General features: G+C 50.9%; 1 protein-coding gene across 2 annotated transcripts; it reads left to right on the top strand.

Moving 5' to 3' along the window:
• The first annotated feature begins 221 nt into the window (after positions 1 to 221).
• Positions 222 to 23,992, top strand: LOC142251658 (RNA exonuclease 4-like). 2 transcript variants are annotated; one of them, XM_075324665.1, is made up of 10 exons: positions 234 to 316; positions 2,213 to 2,431; positions 2,536 to 2,807; positions 3,934 to 4,086; positions 5,921 to 6,114; positions 8,398 to 8,486; positions 10,708 to 10,782; positions 11,357 to 11,431; positions 13,470 to 13,841; positions 21,688 to 23,992. In XM_075324665.1, exons 2-9 carry the CDS (start codon positions 2,219 to 2,221, stop codon positions 13,617 to 13,619), a joined length of 1,221 nt encoding a protein of 406 aa, XP_075180780.1. In that variant the 5' UTR covers positions 234 to 316; positions 2,213 to 2,218; the 3' UTR covers positions 13,620 to 13,841; positions 21,688 to 23,992. The 2 variants fall into 2 exon arrangements, with proteins under 2 accessions (XP_075180779.1, XP_075180780.1); XM_075324664.1 differs by lacking the exon at positions 21,688 to 23,992 and having other exon boundaries at positions 222 to 318; positions 13,470 to 14,211.
• Positions 23,993 to 24,106: the final 114 nt, after the last annotated feature.

Here is a 24,106-nt window from a genome sequence, read left to right as displayed (position 1 = left end):
CAATGTATTGTTACCCCAATATATCAGCAGCAGGAGCAGCGCCCATCAGCCGTGTGCAGCCATCACTCCCATTCTCTTCAGCGTTGCCCTGTCATCTCCACAATGGCCGGCAGGTGGCGGGTGTCTGCAAGCAAATGAGCGCGCATGTCAAGAAAAAAAAAATAAGCCAGCAGCGCATGCGTGCACTCTCCTCACCAGGAACCAAAAGTGTCGTGCTGGTTTCAGTCCGGAGCGGATTAGGTGACGGCTTCCGGGGAAACCATGCTTCGTGTCCGCTGGGAAAGCATGAAGTTGTGGAGGCGCTGATCCGAGTCACGTGTGAGTACAGTCCCTGCAGCCGCTGACACGTGTATCACAGCCGCTCTGCGCACATCACATTGTTACCTTACATTTTCAGTGGGGGCACATTATATATAGGGGGGCACATATGTTTATTTTTTCCACTTTTTAGCATTGGTGGCGATGCCCCCCCCCCCCCCATGTACAGTGATCACATTGTATACAGCGCCACTCTGGTCCTTTAGGCTGTGTCTGGTATTACACCTCATGTCGCAGTGACCCAACCAGAACTGGTGCAAATCGTAAGTAATGAGGATCCCTGAGAACCGCCCCCTAGCTCCCACTATCCATAAGAACCACCCCCCTAGCTGCCTCTGCCCCCCCGCGAGCCACCCCTACCCCTGCTATCTCTAAGAACCACCCCCCTAGCTATCTCTGCCCCCGAGAGCCACCTCCCGCTATCGCTGAGAACCACCCCTACCCCTGCTATCTCTAAGAACCACCCCCCTAGCTACCTCTGCCCCCGAGAGCCACCTCCCGCTACCGCTGAGAACCACCCCTACCCCTGCTATCTCTAAGAACCACCCCCCTAGCTACCTCTGCCCCCCGAGAGCCACCCCCCCACCTCCCGCTATCGCTGAGAACCACCCCTACCTCCGCTATCCCTAAGAACCACCCCCCCTAGCTACCTCTGCCCCCCGAGAGCCACCCCCCCACCTCCCGCTATCGCTGAGAACCACCCCTACCTCCGCTATCCCTAAGAACCACCCCCCCTAGCTACCTCTGCCCCCCGAGAGTCACCCCCCACCTCCCGCTATCCCTGAGAACCGTCCCCTAGCTCCCGCTTGCCCCCCCCACCTCCCACTATCCCTGAGTGCCGCCCCCCACCTCCCGCTATCCTTGAGAACTGCCTCGCTAGCTCCCAGCATCCGTGGCTCTTCTTTTGACTTAACTGCCTGGCGCAAGGATCACTGCTGCGTGAAGCACATGTGATGTCTCGCCAGACTGGTTAATCAAAAGAAGAACCGTGGATGGCAGGAGGTAGGGGGCGGTGCTCAGGGACAGCAGGAGAAAGGAGGTGGTTCTCAGGGACAGCAGGAGAAAGGAGGTGGTTCTCAGGGACAGCAGGAGGAAGGAGGTGGTTCTCAGGGACAGCAGGAGGAAGGAGGTGGTTCTCAGGGACAGCAGGAGGAAGGAGGTGGTTCTCAGGGACAGCAGGAGGAAGGAGGTGGTTCTCAGGGACAGCAGGAGAGGGAGGTGGTTCTCAGGGACAGCAGGAGAGGGAGGTGGTTCTTAGAGATAGCGGGCAGTAGGGGGTGGGTATCAGGGCTCCAGTTCAGCGGCCGATGGACCAAATCCTGCGAATCAATTTGCACCAACTCTATTCACAACTCTTGGACAAGAGCTACATTTCCCCGCAGCACCTGCTTCTCCTCAGTGCTGCAGGTCCCTCCCTCTCCTGAGTGACAAGCCCTCAGAGCTGTGGTGACTGGTGAGCGTATATAACAGCACAGCTCTGCTATACTGGGCTCAGCCACTTCCACCACAGATATTTGGCACCTAATGTATGTGTAGAGAACGCTGTATTATTCTATGCACTGTCCTCACCTCGACCTGACACATTTTATCTTCTGCCTTCTACATAGCGTCATATATTTTTACATCAGTGATCTGTTGGCTGGTTTCCAGCAGATATCAACAGTCCTGCACTCTGCTCTACGAAGAACATAGCTTGTTATATCCATTGTGGAAAAACGGCAGAGCGGCTGCTGACAGATCATTGAGGGAAAACTGGAAATGCCCTACTATTGATGCATATGGCAAAAGATAATCTTTTACCATATGCATCCACAGCTGCATTTGCAGTTTCAAATGGATGAAGCAAGTTATGATTGTGGGAAAAACCCTCTAATAGTTATCTTTGTCTTTCCAGCCGGAGATGGCAAAGGCTGCAGTAGCGAAAGACAAAGCCCCTCCAGCCATAAAGGAGAAGAAGATCCTTACCCAGACAAAAAAGAAGAAGAAAAAGAAGGAATTCTGGAAAAATTATCCCAAGATCGCAGCAAAGGAAGAGAAGGTTAAGAAAGTGCCGCCCGCTCTACCTCCCCGGACCCCGCAGGAGTTCTCCTCTAACTGGAGAGCGCTACAGGCTGTAAGTGTAAATGTGGGGGAATCTCGTAATTTATCGTATACTGACCGCTCCCGTATGGGAGGATACAATGTCTAGATGTTACCATGTGAATGTTGTGCTTTTAGTTGCTGAAACCAGAGAGCACTAGTCCTGCTCCTGCTCCGACCAAACCCCCGAAAAAGCAGGAGAAGGGCTTGAAAAAGGAAGAAAAAGGGAACGGGAAGGAAAAAGTTGAGCCAAAAATCAACGGCCATGTGAAGGAGACCCCAGCAATAAAGGAGCCGGCGACCACGGAGAAGAGGAAAGGGACCACGAAGAAGAGAAAATTATCCGAGGAACGTGATAAACGCCACCCGAAAAAGAAGCCAAGTGAGGAAAACGCAGCAGAGCCGCCAAAGTAAGTGCCAAGCTTTATGTCTGATGCTGGGAAAGCTGGGTGACAACCAATCAAATCTTTTTTTCTCAAATCTTTTTATTTTTATATAGCGCTAACAGATTCCGCAGCGCTTTACATACATTGGCAACACTGTCCCCATTGGGGCTCACAATCTAGAGTCCCTATCTGTATGTCTTTGGAGTGTGGGAAGAAATCGGAGAACCCGGAGGAAACGCACGCAAACATGGGGAGAACATACAAACTCCTTGCAGATGGTGTCCTTGGTGGGATTTGAACCCAGGACCCCAGCGCCGCAAGGCTGTGGTGCTGACCACTGAGCCGCCGCAAGGCTGTGGTGCTGACCACTGAGCCGCCGCAAGGCTGTGGTGCTGACCACTGAGCCGCCGCAAGGCTGTGGTGCTGACCACTGAGCCGCCGCAAGGCTGTGGTGCTGACCACTGAGCCGCCGCAAGGCTGTGGTGCTGACCACTGAGCCGCCGCAAGGCTGTGGTGCTGACCACTGAGCCGCCGCAAGGCTGTGGTGCTGACCACTGAGCCGCCGCAAGGCTGTGGTGCTGACCACTGAGCCGCCGCAAGGCTGTGGTGCTGACCACCGAGCCCTCGTGCCACCCATAACTAATATGGCAACCTGTAGCAAACCCAGCTGGCTAACATCCTGAATGGCACATAAAGCTCCCTGTGTGGTGCTATAGATAACCAGCCCCTACCATACAACTAGGCACAGAAAGCTATCACGAAATGCATGGGCGGCCATATTGGGTGGCACCCAGCTTTCCCAGATGCAGATTTTGCGACTGAACAGACATATGATGTCCTGGTATGACATATGCGGTCTCTCCGACTAATGCAAGCTCACACGGCGAGCCAGCATTTTTCCCGGCAGATGATGGCTGATTTTAATCACTTCTTTTAACAGCCGTGGGTGTTGGCGAGCTCCGTATGCAGCTGTTAACCTGTTAAATGCTGCTCTCCGTCTCCAGACCAAGGCATCATATGGCTGGGGACAGAAAAATATGTTATGGCTCTTGGAAGAAAGGGAAAAAATAACTGAAAATTGCCAGAGATGAAGGAGTTAATCATTAAGACATATTTTACATAATTAATGAGGATTTTTTTTGCTTTTCAGGATAGACCTCTGGTTTGATGACGTGGATCCGGATGATATTGAGGCTGCGCTGGGCCCAGAAGCCGGAAGCATCGCACGGCAGATGCAGGGATTGCCAGAGAAAGCCTCCGATAACGTGGACAGGGTCCTAGTGAAGGACCGGGCGTTCGAGGGGTAAGTGACCCACCATGACTCGCGCTTACTGTACATGACCCCTTATATAGGTCATTTTTTTTAGCATGTGTCACACTAGGTACGGGCAAGTACCAAGCGAAAGGAAAGGGAAAACCTTGTGTCTAGGGAGGGGGGAGATAGTGACCTCTGACCAAACCTAGTGCTGGTTCCTGGGGTCCCTCACCACCCTACATAGGTTCTGCACCTATGCGCTAAGCTGGATACCTGACCCTTGGTATCCCTAGTGCTGGTCCCTGGGGTCCCTCACCACCCTAGATAGGTTCCACACCTATGCGCCGAGCCGGATACCTGACCCTAGGTGTCCCTACTGCTGGTCCCTGAGGTCCCTCACCACCCTAGATAGATTCCACATCTATGCACCAAGCCGGATACCTGACCCTAGATATCTCTAGTGCTGGTCCCTGGGGTCCCTCACCACCCTAGATAGGTTCCGCACCTATGCGCTAAGCCGGATACCTGACCTTAGGTATCCCTAGTGCTGGTCCCTGGGGTCCCTCACCACCCTAGATAGGTTCCTCACCTATGCGCTAAGCTGGATACCTGACCCTAGGTATCCCTACTGCTGGTCCCTGGGGTCCCTCACCACCCTAGATAGGTTCCGCACCTATGCACCGAGCAGGATACCTGACCCTAGGTATCCCTACTGCTGGTCCCTGGGGTCCCTCACCACCCTAGATAGGTTTCTCACCTATGCGCTAAGTGATACCTGACCCTAGGTATCCCTACTGCTGGTCCCTGGGGTCCCTCACCACCCTAGATAGGTTCTGCACCTATGCACCGAGCCAGATACCTGACCCTAGGTATCTCTACTGCTAGTCCCTGGGGTCCCCCACCACCCTAGATAGGTTTCGCACCTTGCGCCGAGCAGGATACCTGACCCTAGGTATCCCTACTACTGGTCCCTAAATAGGGAATAGATGGGATGAGCTCTTCGTCAACCCCACTAAACACTATAGAAGACACACGGGGGAAATGCATGAACGACTTATCTACAGATAGCTCAGGTAGAAGTTAAGCAAAGTTTCAGCAACGACACCACAGGGGAGTACAAGCCACCTGCTTGCAACCAGAGCATAAAAATGAATGGAATATCACCAGCACCAGTCCAGGGAAAATGAGAGTATTTAATAATACAGATTATTAGCGAAGGGAAAGGGAGCTCCACAGGGTCCTAAAGGGAAAAGGATGAAAACCCAGCAGAGGAGCTACCTAGTACACTGAATACTAACAGCAGGAACCATAGAAAGTTAGGGAGCATTTTGTGCAGCCAAACGCTGTGACATTCTATTGCCGGACACCACAGGACCGTCTGTCACCTGTAACATGTGAGAAAAAACAAACGATAAAAAAGCGTCTTAATAAAGATTAAATGTAATGTGTATGAAGCAGGGATGTGTCCGGTCACAGCGATGGACGGGCAAGAGGTTATAGGGTTATCCTCACTATACAATATACCATGAATGTCTCCATCTACTGGGAGAATTGGGGTCCTTTGTCCACTTCTAAGGTGTTGAGTTGGCAATTCCCATAGACTACAATGGAGGGAGCTCTGATAGTCTCCTTCTCATACTTTTTATGCGGCTGCTAGTCCGCAGGTCTCCAAATAGGGGCTGGGGTCCGACCTCCACCGTACGCCATAAATATGACTATCTAATGGGAAAGGTGACGTGCACGGACTATAGCCCGGAGGAGCCTGTGACCGTCCGCGCACACTGCTCTCACATCACATGCATTAGCTGTGGGGTCTACACATACGGAGGGGTCCGGACCGACACACCCGGAATGTGACACTGTCCTCGCCTTTCTGTGCCAGACTTACACGGACCGTCGCCATGGACTGTGAGATGGTGGGAGTGGGCAAAGATGGAGAAGAAAGCGTCCTGGCGCGGGTCTCCATTGTCAACCAGTTTGGGAAATGCGTCTACGATAAGTTCGTGAAACCCACAGAACGCGTCACCGACTATAGGACGGCAGTGAGCGGGGTCCGGCCCCAGGATGTGAAGAACGGTGAGGACAACGGCGGCCATGTCTATCCCTCTATCTAGCCCTCTATCTAGCCCTCTATCTAGCCCTCTATCTATCCCTCTATCTATCCCTCTATCTGTCTATCCCTCTATCTGTCTATCCCTCTATCTGTCTATCCCTCTATCTGTCTATCCCTCTATCTGTCTATCTCTCTATCTATCTATCTAGCCCTCTATCTATCTATCTAGCCCTCTATCTATCTATCTAGCCCTCTATCTATCTATCTATCCCTCTATCTATCTATCCCTCTATCTATCTATCTATCCCTCTATCTATCTATCTATCCCTCTATCTATCTATCTATCCCTCTATCTATCTATCTATCCCTCTATCTATCTATCTATCCCTCTATCTATCTATCTATCCCTCTATCTATCTATCTATCCCTCTATCTATCTATCCCTCTATCTATCTATCCCTCTATCTATCTATCCCTCTATCTATCTATCTATCCCTCTATCTATCTATCTATCCCTCTATCTATCTATCTATCCCTCTATCTATCTATCTATCTATCCCTCTATCTATCTATCTATCTATCCCTCTATCTATCTATCTATCTATCCCTCTATCTATCTATCTATCCCTCTATCTATCTATCTATCCCTCTATCTATCTATCTATCCCTCTATCTATCTATCTATCCCTCTATCTATCTATCTATCCCTCTATCTATCTATCCCTCTATCTATCTATCTATCCCTCTATCTATCTATCTATCCCTCTATCTATCTATCTATCCCTCTATCTATCTATCTATCCCTCTATCTATCTATCTATCCCTCTATCTATCTATCTATCCCTCTATCTATCTATCTATCTATCTATCTATCTATCTATCTATCCCTCTATCTATCTATCTATCCCTCTATCTATCTATCTATCCCTCTATCTATCTATCTATCCCTCTATCTATCTATCTATCCCTCTATCTATCTATCTATCCCTCTATCTATCTATCTATCCCTCTATCTATCTATCCCTCTATCTATCTATCCCTCTATCTATCTATCCCTCTATCTATCTATCCCTCTATCTATCTATCCCTCTATCTATCTATCTATCCCTCTATCTATCTATCTATCCCTCTATCTATCTATCTATCCCTCTATCTATCTATCTATCTATCCCTCTATCTATCTATCTATCTATCCCTCTATCTATCTATCTATCCCTCTATCTATCTATCTATCCCTCTATCTATCTATCTATCCCTCTATCTATCTATCTATCCCTCTATCTATCTATCTATCCCTCTATCTATCTATCCCTCTATCTATCTATCTATCCCTCTATCTATCTATCTATCCCTCTATCTATCTATCTATCCCTCTATCTATCTATCTATCCCTCTATCTATCTATCTATCCCTCTATCTATCTATCTATCCCTCTATCTATCTATCTATCTATCTATCTATCTATCTATCTATCCCTCTATCTATCTATCCCTCTATCTATCTATCTATCCCTCTATCTATCTATCTCTCTATCTATCTATCTATCCCTCTATCTATCTATCTATCCCTCTATCTATCTATCCCTCTATCTATCTATCTATCTATCCCTCTATCTATCTATCTATCCCTCTATCTATCTATCTATCCCTCTATCTATCTATCTATCCCTCTATCTATCTATCTATCCCTCTATCTATCTATCTATCCCTCTATCTATCTATCTATCCCTCTATCTATCTATCTATCCCTCTATCTATCTATCTATCCCTCTATCTATCTATCCCTCTATCTATCTATCCCTCTATCTATCTATCCCTCTATCTATCTATCCCTCTATCTATCTATCCCTCTATCTATCTATCCCTCTATCTATCTATCCCTCTATCTATCTATCCCTCTATCTATCTATCCCTCTATCTATCTATCTATCCCTCTATCTATCTATCTATCCCTCTATCTATCTATCTATCCCTCTATCTATCTATCTATCCCTCTATCTATCTATCTATCCCTCTATCTATCTATCTATCCCTCTATCTATCTATCTATCCCTCTATCTATCTATCTATCTATCTATCCCTCTATCTATCTATCTATCCCTCTATCTATCTATCTATCCCTCTATCTATCTATCTATCCCTCTATCTATCTATCTATCCCTCTATCTATCTATCTATCCCTCTATCTATCTATCTATCCCTCTATCTATCTATCTATCCCTCTATCTATCTATCTATCCCTCTATCTATCTATCTATCCCTCTATCTATCTATCTATCCCTCTATCTATCCCTCTATCCCTTGTAGGGGAAGACTACAAGGTTGTACAGAAAGAAGTCTCTGAGCTCCTGAGAGGCCGTGTCCTCGTCGGCCATGCTATACACAATGATCTCAAGGTCAGTGATGATTTGCACAGAGATTTTCTTATTGAGGCATCTTTTGCCTGATTTGCCATTTTGAGGGGGGGATTATCAGTTTCTCCCCGGAATGGAAAGACTTGAGTGTCTTCATTTCTGATGGATCCTCATCTACAGTGCCTTGCGAAAGTATTCAGCCCTTTGAATTTTTCACCTTTTCCCACATTTCAGGCTTCAAACATAAAGATAAAATGTTAATGTTCTGGTGAAGAATCTACAAGTGACACAATTGTGAAGATGAAGGAAATTTATTGCTTATTTTAAACTTTTATAAAAAAATAATAAACTGTAAATCGGGGCGTGCAATATTATTCATCCCCTGTAAGTTAATACTTTGTAGCGCCCCCTTTTGCTGCGATTACAGCTGCAGTCTCTTGGGGTATGTGTCTATCAGTTTTGCACATGGAGAGGTTAAATTCTCGCCCATTCTTTGTAAACAGCTGGAGCTGAGTGAGGTTGGATGGAGGCGTTTGTGAACAGCAGTTTTCAGCTCTTTCCACAGATTCTCGATTGGGTTCAGGTCTGGGCTGTGACTTGGCCATTCTAACACCTGGATACGGTTATTTGTGAACCATTCCATTGTAGATTTTGCTTTATGTTTGGGATCATTGTCTTGTTGGAAGACAAATCTCCGTCCCAGTCTCAGGTCTTTTGCAGACTGCAACAGCTTTTCTTCTAGAATGGTCCTGTATTTGGCTCCATCCATCTTCACATCAATTTTACCCATCTTCCCTGTCCCTGCTGAAGAAAAGCAGGCCCAAACCATGATGCTGCCTCCACCATGTTTGACAGTGGGGATGGTGTGTTCAGGGTGATGAGCTGTGTTGCTGTTACAAATTGTTTGGCATTGTGCCCACATAGTGTGATTTTGGTTTCATCTGACCCCAGCACCTTCCTCCACATGTTTGGTGTCTCCGGCGGCTTGTGGCAAACTTTAAACGACACTTTTTATGGATATCTTTGAGAAATGGCTTTCTTCTTGCCAGTCTTCCATAGAGGCCAGATTTGTGCAGTGTAGACTGATTGTTGTCCTATGGACAGACTCTCCCACCTCAGCTGTAGATCTCTGCAGATCATCCAGAGGGATCATGGGCCTCTTGGCTGCGTCTCTGATCAGTCTTCTCCTTGTGTGAGATGACAGTTTGGATGGAGGCCGGGTCTTGGTAGATTTGCAGTGGTATGATGCTCCTTCCATTTCAATATGATCTCTTGCACAGGGCTTCTTGGGATGTTTAAAGTTGTGGAAATCTTTTTGTAACCAAATCCGGCTTTAAACTTCTCCACAACAGTATCCTGGACCTGCCTGTTGTGTTCCTTGGTCTTCATGATGCTCTCTGCGCTTTACACAGAACATGAGACTATCACAGAGCAGGGGCATTATACGGAGACTTGATTACACACAGGGGCTTATATTTATCATCATCAGTCATTTAGGACAACATTGCATCATTCAGAGATCCTCAATCACCTTCTGCACTGAAAGTAAAGGGGATGAATAATATTGCACGCCACAATTTTCAGTTTTTACAAAAATTTTAAAATAAACAATTTCCTTCATCTTCACAATTGTGTCACTTGTTGTTGATTCTTCACCAGAATATTTACATTTTATCTTTATGTTTGAAGCCTGAAATGTGGGGAAAGGTTGAAAAATTCAAGGGGGCTGAATACTTTCTACTTTCGCAAGGCACTGTATATATATATGTGTGTGTGTGTGTGTGTGTGTGTGTATAATAAAATATATATATATATATATATATATATATATATATATATATATATATATATATATATATTTATTAGTGCTGTGCAGTGGGGGGCCGAATACTTTCGCAAGGCACTATATATGTGTGTGTATGTATATATTATATATATATAATTAGTGCTGTGCAGTGCTGAATACTTTCGCAAGGCGCTGTATATCTGATTCTCACTCCTGTCCTGCAACACATCAGCAGCCTATTGATGTGAATGGGCACTATGTAATTCTTCATCTGGCCTGTAGGGGGGGCACTGCTGGGATATTAATTATTGTTGGGTACCCATAGATCACAGGATCCAGGGGACTTTATAATCCGCTGTTTATCATGTATTGATTGTGTGAAGCTGAGAACCCCCTTTATGTAAAATCGGTCGGTTTTTCATTTATTTTCTTACCTGTGTTGTATTTGTAGTTACAGTTTTTGTTTTTTTTTTCTAGATTTTCTTTCTAGATCATCCTAAGAAATCCATAAGAGACACTCAGAAGTACAAACCGTTTAAGCAGAAGGTGAAGGTGAGATCCCATCAGACGGGGTCAGAGTCGCCCATAAGTGTCACGTGGACCTTTAAAAGGGAACCCGTCACCAGTTTTGGGGCCTATAAGCTGTGGCCACCACCAGCGGGCTCTTATATATTCTAGAATACTGTATATAACAGCCCAGGCCGCTGTGTAGAACATAAAAATCACTTTATAATACTCACCTAAGGTGCGGTGCAGACTGGTCAGATTGAGTATCTCTGTTCTCCGGTTCCGGCGCCTCCTCTTTTGGCCATCTTTGTCTTCCTTCTTCTGAAGCCGGGGTGCATAATGCGTCCTACGTCATCCACAAGATCCTGCGCAGGCGCACTACAATACTTTGATTTGCCCTGCTCAGGGTAGATCAAAGTGCGCCTGCGCAGGATCTCAATGCCTGCGAGTGTGGATGATGTAGGACGCGGCATGCACCCCGGCTTCAGAAGAAGGAGGACAAAGATGGCCGAAAGAGGAGGCGCCGGAACCGGAGACACCCAAAAAAACCACACAATTTTCTAAGTCTCCTGAATGTAATAATTTTCTGACCCCTCCGTCCCGTGTCGTCCCCGTCTAGGCCTCGCGTCCTTCCCTGAAGCTCCTGTGTGAGAAAATCCTAAATGTAAAAGTCCAGAGCGGAGAACATTGCTCGGTAAGTATCGAAGCCCCCTCCACATTCCCCTCCCTATACAATCACTTACCCCAACTATCCGCCATGTTATTACCCATTTTACCTGTTCTCGCTTTCTCCTGGTTATAAGACCACCTTAACGATTTCCCAAAGCCAATTTTGGTGGCATCAGGTGATTATTTTATGCATGTGGCCCATGACTGGGGGTCTCGGCGGTCGTACGCCGGTGGGTCCTTCAGGACAAAGTAGTCCAAATCCGGATGTTATTGCCAAACCTTTTTCTATCCGCTGCTCTACGGGCTATAATGTCTTTATGTAATGACTCACTTCCGACCATCGATCCACGCGGAACCTTCCCGGGGGAAGACGTCAAATACGTAAAGTTGTTTAAAGGGATCCTGTCACCAGTTTTTTCCAGAATTGACCCAAAAGTCTCCCCTTCTGCAGCTCCTGGGCTGCGTTCTATGAAGCTGCGCCTTTGTTCCCTGACTCCCCCTGCAGATCCCAGAAATAACGTTGTCAAATCTGCCGCCACGTATGTAAATTTAACCGTTCTGGACGGCGGGTGGCGGCCTTTTCTCGGTTGGACGGGTGGCGGCCTTTTCCTGGTCGGATGGGGGCGGCCTTTTCTCAGTCGGACGGGGGGGCGGTCTCTTCTTCGGTTCCTGTCCCTCCTTCTGCCATTGTTCGTCGTCCTCCTTTCATGACTGACGCCTCCCTCATCATCCAAGTTGCTCTGCAAAATCTTGCGTCTGTGCAGGGTAATTCCCGACTTGGACAGTTTGCAGTACTCCATTGCAGGCAGAGCAAAAAACATAGGTGCGCTAGCGCGAGCCGGTGAGGTCTTTGCGCAGGCGCGAGATTATGGCCGGCGATGTGGATGATGTCACCTGCGTCCTCCTCGTACCCGACCTAATTCTCGTGCACGCTCAAAGACGTCACCGGCTCGCGCAAGCGCACCTATGTTTACGGCTCTGCCTGCAATGGAGTACTGCAAACTGTGCAAGTCGGGAATGACTCTGCACAGGCGTGAGAATTTTGCAGAGCAACTTGGATGATGACTGAGGCATCAGTCATGAAAGGAGGACGGCGAACAACGGCAGAAGGAGGGACAGGAACCGCAGAAAAGACCGTCCCCATCCGCCCAGGGGAAGGCCGTCCCCCATCCGGCCAGGGGAAGGCCGGCCCCCAATCCGGCCAGGGGAAGGCCGGCCCCCAATCCGGCCAGGGGAAGGCCGGCCCCCAATCCGGCCAGGGGAAGGCCGGCCCCCAATCCGGCCAGGGGAAGGCCGGCCCCCAATCCGGCCAGGGGAAGGCCGGCCCCCAATCCGGCCAGGGGAAGGCCGGCCCCCCCCCATCCGGCCAAGGAATGGCCGCCCCCCCCCCCATCCGGCCAAGGAATGGCCGCCCCCCCCCCCCATCCGGCCAAGGAATGGCCGCCCCCCCCCCCATCCGGCCAAGGAATGGCCGCCCCCCCCCCCCATCCGGCCAAGGAATGGCCGCCCCCCCCCCCCATCCGGCCAAGGAATGGCCGCCCCCCCCCCCCATCCGGCCAAGGAATGGCCGCCCCCCCCCCCATCCGGCCAAGGAATGGCCGCCCCCCCCCCCATCCGGCCAAGGAATGGCCGCCCCCCCCCCCCATCCGGCCAAGGAATGGCCGCCCCCCCCCCCCATCCGGCCAAGGAATGGCCGACCAAGGGAAGGCCGCCCCCCCATCCGACCAAGGAATGGCCGACCAAGGGAAGGCCGCCCCCCCCATCCGACCAAGGAATGGCCGACCAAGGGAAGGCCGCCCCCCCCATCCGACCAAGGAATGGCCGACCAAGGGAAGGCCGCCCCCCCCCCATCCGACTAGAACGGTTAATTTATATATGTGGCGGCAGATTTTATAAAGGTATTTGTGGGGTCTGCAGGGGGAATCAGGAACAAGGTGCAGCTTCATAGAACGCAGCCCAGGAGCTGCAGAAGGGGAGACCTTTGGGTGAATTCTGAAAAAAAAACTGGTGACTGCTTTCCTTTAACCCTTCTGTGCTCACGTTTCTGCTCTTTACCTCGGTAGATCCAGGATGCTCAGGCCGCCATGAGGTTATACACCATGGAGAAGAAAAACTGGGAGGCCGCCATCAAAGCAAAATACAGCGAAAAAGCAAAAAAAGAACCGCGAAGAGAGAAACGGCCGCCGCCATCATCATCATCAGCCTCCTCCTAATCTGGACGGTCTGATATTGTGGTGACTGATAGACAAGTCATGCCCCGTGCCTTCGCCCATTGAAGTCTGTACACGTCACTATGGAGGCGCAACAAAGACTGGACCTAAAATTTAGGTTCACTTTATTAATGGCGATAAAAAAAGGACCTTATGTAAATCTGCACGGGAGCTGTATACACAAAACGGGAAAGGTGGTTTGATTTTTTTTTCCCTTTTTATAAGGTGTCACAAACCACCGGGGGGGTCACTCAGAAATCCCCCGCGCTGGCTACCAGTACGTCACAATCGGGGGGTAACAAGTGGGGGTCACCCCTACTTTATACCTCCCGACCGACAGACAGAGCACGTGACGCGCTCTCTAGCGCCCCTCTTATAGTCAGGCCAATTATGGAATTGCCCGACAATAAGCAAGGAGGCCGCTATACTACTTATGCCGATTATTGAAGGGTCCCCGGTGAGAGTAAGGTATATATTCCCCCGACCTCCGCGGGCGGAATATATAATATCTTCCCGAATCTCACTGGCCTCCCCACAATAATCCTTGGCACAACTCGCTGCCACCAACCGCTTCACGGTAACTATTAGCCGAACACACAGACGTGGGATTCAAGATCGAGATAACAGAACAGCCCAAGATTAATTATATAATTTAATCGCCTAAAGCACACTAGAAACTACAATATATACAATAGGGAATCTACAGAATATACATATGTCAGAGTACAGTTACAGATAAAGCATGGTTTACAAACAGGCATACACAGTTCCAGCAGTTACCTTGTTGCGTCTGGCCACAGGGGGGCGCTGTAGACCAGGTTTCCAGGAACTCCCACAGATGTTTCCTACACGTGCCCCCAGCGAGAAGAACCTTGGAAAATGGTCGAAGTAGGGTTATCAACCTGGCCAAATCCAGGTCCCCTCCTACCTTAGTGACCTCACAGGGAGCACTGCTACTCCCCCTGCATGGATCAGAATTATCCAGCAAAGGGGATATTGGCCATAACTTTGCCTGGGAGCGTCGTAGGCAGACGCCAATGCTCTCATTGTGACAGTTATGAATTTAGCTACAGAACGAGGGGACTCATGACCTGTCTACGAGTTCCCATATGGCTGATATCACGCCTGGGGTATTTCCCAAGCTCCCCCTTCCATAAAAAAGGTGTGCCAGCATCGTCCGCCTGCGCAAACACCATTTTTATGGTTGCCATATTTATCGGAGATATGGCTTGCGAGATATGAACCATTTTTTACTGGAGTCGTTCTGTCTGGCTACTTCCAAGCCTTGCTAATGAGATACAACTCTTGTTACAGGGTGACGGCAGGGAGTCATCCTGGGTCCATTGTCCTCACATCATCTCATCTCCATATCAGAGGAGATGGCTGTTGGAGGTGTAAGTGGGATGTGACACCTTCACAGATGCTGGACATTTGAGCACAAGAAGGGAGGGGGGCACTGCCAGGGAGTGATGAGAGCAATTATGACTTCTAGTCATAATTCATCTTCATATCCCGGGATTTGCCTCACACCTCCCCCCTTTTGAGGGCGCTAGGGGGCAGCACACTCCGGTGTTCCCCCGTGCGCCCGTCCGCGACCTCTCCTTGTCGGGACAGCCCGTCTGCGTTACCGTGGTCACGGCCCCTTTTGTGGCGAATGGTGAAGTCGTATTGCTGGAGCGCAAGGCTCCATCGCAACAATCGCCCATTCGTCCCAGAGACGGTGTGCAACCAGCTGAGGGGATTGTGGTCCGTCTCCACGATGAAGTGGCGCCCGTATAGATAGGGTTGCAGACGCTGCAGGGCCCACACTATGGCCAGGCACTCCTTCTCCATTGTAGAATAGGCCACTTCCCTTGGTAACAGCTTCCTGCTCAGGTACAAGACTGGGTGCTCTTGGCTCGCAGAGTCCACCTGGCTGAGCACCGCACCGAGGCCGAAGTCACTGGCGTCGGTCTGTACTACAAACGGCCGCGTGAAGTCGGCTGCCTGTAGCACGGGCGGGCTGGACAGGGCGTCCTTTAGGGCCCGGAAGGCTGTCTCGCAGTCCACTGTCCAATCGACTGCAGAGGGCAGCTTCTTCTTGGTGAGGTCCGTCAAGGGCTTTGCCAGGCTACTATAGCATGGAACAAACCTCCTATAGTACCCAGCGGTCCCCAAGAAGGACATCACCTGCTTCTTGGTCCTGGGGGTGGGCCAGGATGCGATGGCCTCCACTTTCTCAGGCTCGGGCTTCAGCGTTCCCCCACCTACCCGGTGACCGAGGTACTGGACCTCGCTCATGGCCAGCTGACACTTTCCCGGCTTGATGGTCAAACCTGCCCGGTGGATCCGCCTGAGCACCTGTGCTAGATGCTCTAGGTGGTCCTCCCAGGTGGGACTGAAGACGGCAATGTCATCCAGGTACGCGGCCGCGTACCCTTCAAGTCCCTTGAGCAGGGTGTTGACCATCCGCTGGAAAGTGGCAGGGGCATTCCTCATCCCGAATGGCATCACCGTGGACTCGTACAGTCCAAATGGGGTAATAAAGGCAGAGCGTTCCCTGGCCTTGCGAGTCAGGGGGATCTGCCAATATCCCCGGCTCAGGTCCATGATGGTCAGGTACTGAGCCCCGGCCAACTGATCGAGCAGGTCATCGATGCGTGGCATTGGGTACGCATCGGCGACCGTGACCGCATTGAGCCCCCTGTAGTCCACGCAGAACCGAGTGGTTCGGTCCTTCTTAGGGACGAGGACTACAGGCGAGGCCCAAGCGCTGTTGGATGCCTGGATCACCCCCAGCTTCAGCATCTCGTCAATCTCCTGGCGCATGTGTTGCTGCACCTCCAGGGAGACCCGATATGCTGAACGCCGGATCGGGGGATGATCCCCAGTGTCCACGTGATGGACAGCCAAGTCAGTCCTTCCGGGCTGGTTGGTAAACAACCCCCGGAAGGGGTGTAGGGTGGCCCACAGCTGGGACCGTTGGTCCTCCAAGAGCTGGTGGCCAACCTCCACATCCTCAATGGATCCGCCTGCCCTAACCTGGGCTAGCATATCCAAGAGGGTTTCCGCTTCTCCCTCCTCGGGCAGGTTGCACACAGGGAGTGCACATGCCTCCCGCTCATGATGTGCCTTCATCATGTTCACATGGAAGGGCTTCCGCCTTCCACGGGCAGGGTCCAGGGTGACCAGGTACGTCACAGGGTTGAGCTGCTGGTACACGAGGTATGGGCCTTCCCAGGCTGCCTGAAGCTTGTCCTGTGGTACGGGGACCAGTACCCACACCTCTTGACCCACTTGGTAGGTCCTCTCACAAGCGTTCTGGTCGTACCAACGCTTCTGATCGGCCTGGGCTTGAGCCATATTGTCGTGTACCAGTTGCGTCAAGGCCTGCATTTTGTCCCGGAAGCGCATGACATACTCGATAACCGACACTCCAGGGGTGGCCAAATCCCCTTCCCAAGCCTCTTTCACCAGAGCCAGGGGGCCCCGCACACGTCGCCCGTACAGGAGCTCAAACGGTGAGAATCCTGTTGAGGCCTGTGGAACCTCCCGGTAAGCAAATAACAGGTGTGGGAGATACCGCTCCCAGTCACGCCCATGGGAGTCGACCAACATCTTAAGCATCTGCTTTAAGGTGCCATTGAACCGCTCGCACAGGCCATTAGTCTGTGGATGGTACGGGCTGGCCACCAGATGTCGCACCTGGACTTGCTTACAGAGGGTCTCCATCAGCTGGGACATGAATTGGGTCCCCCGGTCGGTGAGCATTTCCTGGGGAAAACCCACTCGGGAGAAAATCTCCAGCAATGCGGTGGCCACCTTGTCAGCCCGAATGGACGACAAGGCCACTGCTTCTGGGTACCGGGTGGCATAGTCAACTACCGTCAGTATGAAGCGTTTCCCGGAGCTGCTGGGGATGGCCAGCGGGCCGACCAGATCCACAGCCACCCTCCTGAAAGGCTCATCGATGATTGGCAGAGATACCAGTGGGGCTTTGGGGCGTGGCCCCGCCTTCCCCACTCTCTGACAGGTTTCACACGAACGGCAGTAGGCAGCCACATCGGCCCCCATTTTTGGCCAGTAGAAATGCTGGTTTAACCTGGCCTTGGTCTTAGCGATCCCTAGGTGTCCGGCCATCGGAATCTCATGTGCGATCCGCAACAACTCCGTCCGGAACGGATAGGGTACCACCAACTGTCGGTCCCTGGGCCACGCCTCCGGTGAACCCTGCTGGACCGTGGCCCGGTACAGCCGTCCTTGGTCCCAGACCACTCGCTCCGGGTCCGAGTCCGAGGGAGGCTGTGCCGCCTGCTCCTTAAGAGCTTTCAGGCTGTCGTCAGCTTCTAACGCTGCCTGAAACTCCTGACTAGATGTGGCCAGAATCGACGAGACTGTCACATCTTCAGTCAGTACCCCGGGACCTGTGTCCTGGCCTCCACCTGACTCGGCTGCCACTTGGTCAGAAGGGGAAGAGCTATCGGACCTCCGGGAGGCCCCTTGGCTTCCAGCACTCCCACTGCGGGTGACAGCGGCCACAGCCGCTGCGACCGTGGGTCGTGCCTGCTCCTCCTCCGTTCCTGACCAAGTCGCCGGTTCAGGCAGACCTACCTGGCTTCCTGACACCCCGGTTGTGGGGGAACCATGCACCGAGATCTTACCTGGGAGCACTTCCGCTCCTGGACCGGCCCCAATCTCACCTGCCTGTTCCCCTCCTGCAGCAACAGAACCCCGCTGTGAAATCTCTGGGGACCCCACATTTGCTGTGGTAGCCCCCACCCCACACACTGGTCCTCCCCCTGCAGCACCCTGCTCTCTGCTTATCCCTGCAGAGGGCAACAGATCCCAGCTCACAGGCTGATTACTTGTAGAGGCATTGTCACACCTTTCTCTGACCCCCTCCCCTCCTGTCACAGCTGCAGCTGCGTGTGTGTCTATGGTGTCTGTGCAAGCAGAAATATCAGAGTTCACTCCCTCCTCCCTTACATCATTCATAGATAACACATTAACATTGTCAGGAGTCATGTCAGCACTGGCTGAAGGTTCAGCCTTTGGGGCGGGGCCAAACTGGGAGGTTATCTGCCCCAAATCTGTCCCAAGTAGCACGTTTGCAGGGATCCGATCAGTTACCCCCACCTCCCTCACCCCTCGCCCTGCGCCCCAGTCCACATAAATGTCAGCAACAGGCAGCGCCGGGTCAATGCCTCCAATCCCGGAGACAGCGAGGGTTTTTCCAGGGATCAAGTCTTGGGGGGACACCATCTCAGGCCGCACCAGAGTCACCTCCGAGGCGCTGTCTCGCAGTCCTATGGTCACAGACTGGCCGACGGTGACAGGTTGGAAGCTGTCCAGGGACCTACCACCACCCCCACCCACACAATACACCTTGGGCGGCCCTTGGGACGGGGACGGAGCCGGGGCCTTGGGACGCTGAGGGCACATGGCCTTGAAGTGTCCAGGTAGGTTGCACTGGTGGCACCGTCTTGGTTCTGCCACGGGCCTGGAGAGGGGAGTTGAGGGGGACACCCCCTGCAGTCTAGGGGCAGGTGGGGCAGTCGCAGAGTTCATCTTACCCCCTCTCCAGGTGCTGCTGGTGGCTGCTCTCCTGGCTTCAGGAGCCCGATTGTTGGTGTAGTCATCTGCCAGGGCAGCTGTAGCCGTGGATCCCTTTGGCTTCTGGTCTCGGATGAACTGGCGGAGATCCTCAGGGCAGTTCCACAAGAGTTGCTCCGTGATGAACAAGTCCAGGATCTCCGGTCCGGTGGAAAGCTGCAGGCCTTGGGTCCAGTGGTCGGCAGCTCGGGCAAGTGCCCGCCGGTGGTCAGCCCAGGAGTCCTTTGGTCCCTTCTGCAGCGTCCGGAACTTCTTGCGGTAGGACTCCGGGGTGAGGTTGTACTGTTGGATCAGGGCCCGCTTGATGGTGTCGTAGCCCTGATCCGCCTCAGCAGGCAAGTCCCCAAGGATATCCAGGGCCTTACCCCTTAAACGGGGGGTCAGGTATTTGGCCCACTGGTCCTTGTTCAGATGATGCTGCAAGCAAGTCCGTTCAAAAGCAGTCAAGAAAGAGTCCAAGTCTCCATCCTTCTCCAGCACTGGGAAGTCCTCAACACGGACCTTTGGAAGTTTGGTGTCTGGAAGGTCACGGGTGGCTGATGAGGGCCGGAGCTGAGCTAGCTGCAGCTGGTAGTTACGCTCTGCCTGGCGCTCTTCATGCGCTGCTTGCCGCTCACGAGTTCCTTGTAGCCCTCCCGGTCTCCAGCCTGGCGTAGGGCCATAGCCATTTGAAGAAGGCTATCCGAGCCTCCCAGGCTCGGTGGAATGGCACGTGGTGATCTGCGGCCTGCTGCGGAGCCTGGTGCTTCACTGTCCATTGCAGAGCGGAGGGCTGGCGTCTGGCTCGTTGAGGACCCTTGGGCGAGCTGCTCCTCATCTTGTCCAGCAGTGCCTGGTTGTGCAATGTCCTCTGCAGAGCTGTTTTCTGGCGTCGAGCTCCTGGAGGACTCGTGGACAACCTCCTCATCGTCTCTGGCCTGAGCATCGGCCATTCCTTTGGCTTTGCTCCTGGTGCTCTCAGCCATTCTTGCAGACTTTTGGTCACTGACACAGAACTGACACCTGATGCCTCCACACACCTTACAGTATCTGCACTCTGACACTCTAGTGTTGAGCTAGTCTGAAGACCCCAGCAGCCACAGCTGCTGCAGGCAGTCTTTAGTGTCTGGGAGTATGGGTCTCACACTCACACACACTATTATCTCGATCCCACCGCTTGCCACCAATATGTCACAAACCACCGGGGGGGTCACTCAGAAATCCCCCGCGCTGGCTACCAGTACGTCACAATCGGGGGGTAACAAGTGGGGGTCACCCCTACTTTATACCTCCCGACCGACAGACAGAGCACGTGACGCGCTCTCTAGCGCCCCTCTTATAGTCAGGCCAATTATGGAATTGCCCGACAATAAGCAAGGAGGCCGCTATACTACTTATGCCGATTATTGAAGGGTCCCCGGTGAGAGTAAGGTATATATTCCCCCGACCTCCGCGGGCGGAATATATAATATCTTCCCGAATCTCACTGGCCTCCCCACAATAATCCTTGGCACAAACTCGCTGCCACCAACCGATTTACGGTAACTATTAGCCGAACACACAGACGTGGGATTCAAGATCGAGATAACAGAACAGCCCAAGATTAATTATATAATTTAATCAGCCTAAAGCACACTAGAAACTACAATATATACAATAGGGAATCTACAGAATATACAGTTATGTCAGAGTACAGTTACAGATAAAGCATGGTTTACAAACAGGCATACACAGTTCCAGCAGTTACCTTGTTGCGTCTGGCCACAGGGGGGCGCTGTAGACCAGGTTTCCAGGAACTCCCACAGATGTTTCCTACACGTGCCCCCAGCGAGAAGAACCTTGGAAAATGGTCGAAGTAGGGTTATCAACCTGGCCAAATCCAGGTCCCCTCCTACCTTAGTGACCTCACAGGGAGCACTGCTACTCCCCCTGCATGGATCAGAATTATCCAGCAAAGGGGATATTGGCCATAACTTTGCCTGGGAGCGTCGTAGGCAGACGCCAATGCTCTCATTGTGACAGTTATGAATTTAGCTACAGAACGAGGGGACTCATGACCTGTCTACGAGTTCCCATATGGCTGATATCACGCCTGGGGTATTTCCCAAGCTCCCCCTTCCATAAAAAAGGTGTGCCAGCATCGTCCGCCTGCGCAAACACCATTTTTATGGTTGCCATATTTATCGGAGATATGGCTTGCGAGATATGAACCATTTTTTACTGGAGTCGTTCTGTCTGGCTACTTCCAAGCCTTGCTAATGAGATACAACTCTTGTTACAGGGTGACGGCAGGGAGTCATCCTGGGTCCATTGTCCTCACATCATCTCATCTCCATATCAGAGGAGATGGCTGTTGGAGGTGTAAGTGGGATGTGACACCTTCACAGATGCTGGACATTTGAGCACAAGAAGGGAGGGGGGCACTGCCAGGGAGTGATGAGAGCAATTATGACTTCTAGTCATAATTCCTCTTCATATCCCAGGATTTACCTCACATAAGGTTTCTCGCTTTTCCACTTTTTGATGTGGACGATGTCTCCATCTACCCCGACCTGTCGCCGCCATTGAGCTGAATACGTCACTATGAAATGTGCTTCAGCTCCGCGGCGATGGTGCAAGATGGCCCGGGGTGGATGATGAAGGCTGTGACCGCACAGAGGGGACCGTGAGGATTAGGGCTTGGAATTGGCTATGGGCGAAACGAAAACATATTAAGAAATTGGTGGCAGCTCCTTAAGAAGGTGAGAACCGATACAGGACACTTTTTAAGAATCTATGTAAATAGTTTCATCCTTTTTAAAGGCGTATTCTGGCTCCGCTCACTTCCATAGGGATGTGACCATGGCCATCACATCTGCTATGACCCTACCCAATTCAGTCCTGTGCACCTCTCCAAATTAATCAGATCCGGCTCCGCTCACTTCCATAGGGATGTGACCATGGCCATCACGTCTGCTATGACCCTATTGAATTCAGTCCTGTTACCTGTGCACCTCTCCAAATTAATCAGATCCGGCTCCGCTTACTTCCATAGGGATGTGACCATGGCCATCACATCTGCTATGACCCTATTGAATTCAGTCCTGTTACCTGTGCACCTCTCCAAATTAATCAGATCCGGCTCCGCTCACTTCCATAGGGATGTGACCATGGCCATCACATCTGCTATGACCCTACCCAATTCAGTCCTGTTACCTGTGCACCTCTCCAAATTAATCAGATCCGGCTCCGCTCACTTCCATAGGGATGTGACCATGACCATCACATCTGCTATGACCCTACCCAATTCAGTCCTGTTACCTGTGCACCTCTCCAAATTAATCAGATCCGGCTCCGCTCACTTCCATAGGGATGTGACCATGACCATCACGTCTGCTATGACCCTACCCAATTCAGTCCTGTTACCTGTGCACCTCTCCAAATTAATCAGATCCGGCTCCGCTCACTTCCATAGGGATGTGACCATGGCCATCACATCTGCTATGACCCTACCCAATTCAGTCCTGTTACCTGTGCACCTCTCCAAATTAATCAGATCCGGCTCCGCTCACTTCCATAGGGATGTGACCATGGCCATCACATCTGCTATGACCCTACCCAATTCAGTCCTGTTACCTGTGCACCTCTCCAAATTAATCAGATCCGGCTCCGCTCACTTCCATAGGGATGTGACCATGGCCATCACATCTGCTATGACCCTACCCAATTCAGTCCTGTGCACCTCTCCAAATTAATCAGATCCGGCTCCGCTCACTTCCATAGGGATGTGACCATGGCCATCACGTCTGCTATGACTCTACCCAATTCAGTCCTGTGCACCTCTCCAAATTAATCAGATCCGGCTCCGCTCACTTCCATAGGGATGTGACCATGGCCATCACGTCTGCTATGACTCTACCCAATTCAGTCCTGTGCATCTCTCCAAATTAATCAGACCTGGCTGATATCCGGCTCCGCTCGCTTTGGCATCAGATCGCCCTTCTCAGGACACATCGACGCCGTCAGTCATATTTACGTCACATCTCTGTTTGCTGCCACCAGAAAAATGGCCGCCTGCTTCCCTTTTAAAGTGCAATTTCGGATAAGACAGATACAGAGCTAACTATATGGCTGTAAACACGGGTAAGAGTGCGCCCCCTAGTGGCCGCGGCTGTGACTACATCACCATTCTTACTAAGGCTTATTCACTACTTCATTCATCTGATTAAGCTTCAAAGAATTCACCATTTTCACCTAAAACCTCTTTATGCAGATAGTGGAGACTTTCATAGAAATGCCATTGACTTTAGTTGTGGGGGGGGGGGGGCACTGTGCTTTTGACAAACAACATCGCAACTTTTTAAAGTTTCAAAAGAACTAAAAATAACAATTTTACTCATTTTTGTTATTTTAATAGATCAATTCTAAAAATATTTACTGTATATAAAAAAAATAGAAGAATGACCTCCCGGCAATTGATAATGAATGGTCCGATATTAGGGGCTCGTTCACACTGCTCAAGTGTCTGCAACACAATCCCGCAGAGGACACCGAGGTCTGCAGATTACCACCGGATGGACTGTAAATGTGATATGTCTGCAAAACGGGATTAAACGCAGATCCTGGTGACCGAGAGGGAGCCTTTAATTAAAGGGAAATACAAGATGTCATCATTTAAAGGGATATTCTGCTGCTAAGTTGGGGGTTCTGTGTATTTGTTAAAGTGTGATGCGGAGCCTCCTGCCCTCCACCTGTTATGATACTGCAACGTCAATAGGAGTTGTCAGGGAATGCTGGGAGTTGTAGTTTGACAACAGCTGGAAAGAGATGAGATGATAAATATATATATATATATATATATATATATATAGTACAGACCAAAAGTTTGGACACACCTCATTCAAAGAGTTTTCTTTAATTTCATGACTCTAAAAATTGTA

The sequence above is a fragment of the Anomaloglossus baeobatrachus genome, chromosome 9 (genome assembly GCF_048569485.1).
Source record: "Anomaloglossus baeobatrachus isolate aAnoBae1 chromosome 9, aAnoBae1.hap1, whole genome shotgun sequence".
Lineage (NCBI taxonomy): Eukaryota > Metazoa > Chordata > Amphibia > Anura > Aromobatidae > Anomaloglossus > Anomaloglossus baeobatrachus.
This window is presented reverse-complemented; position numbering and strand designations above follow the sequence as displayed.

Bases quoted from the DNA above. Each gene is read 5' to 3' on its own strand.
- LOC142251658 (XM_075324665.1), top strand. From the start codon at position 2,219: ATGGCAAAGGCTGCAGTAGCGAAAGACAAAGCCCCTCCAGCCATAAAG. The intron at 2,432-2,535 runs GTAAGTGTAAAT...TTGTGCTTTTAG, and splicing joins ACTGGAGAGCGCTACAGGCT to TTGCTGAAACCAGAGAGCAC. The intron at 4,087-5,920 runs GTAAGTGACCCA...TTTCTGTGCCAG, and splicing joins AAGGACCGGGCGTTCGAGGG to ACTTACACGGACCGTCGCCA.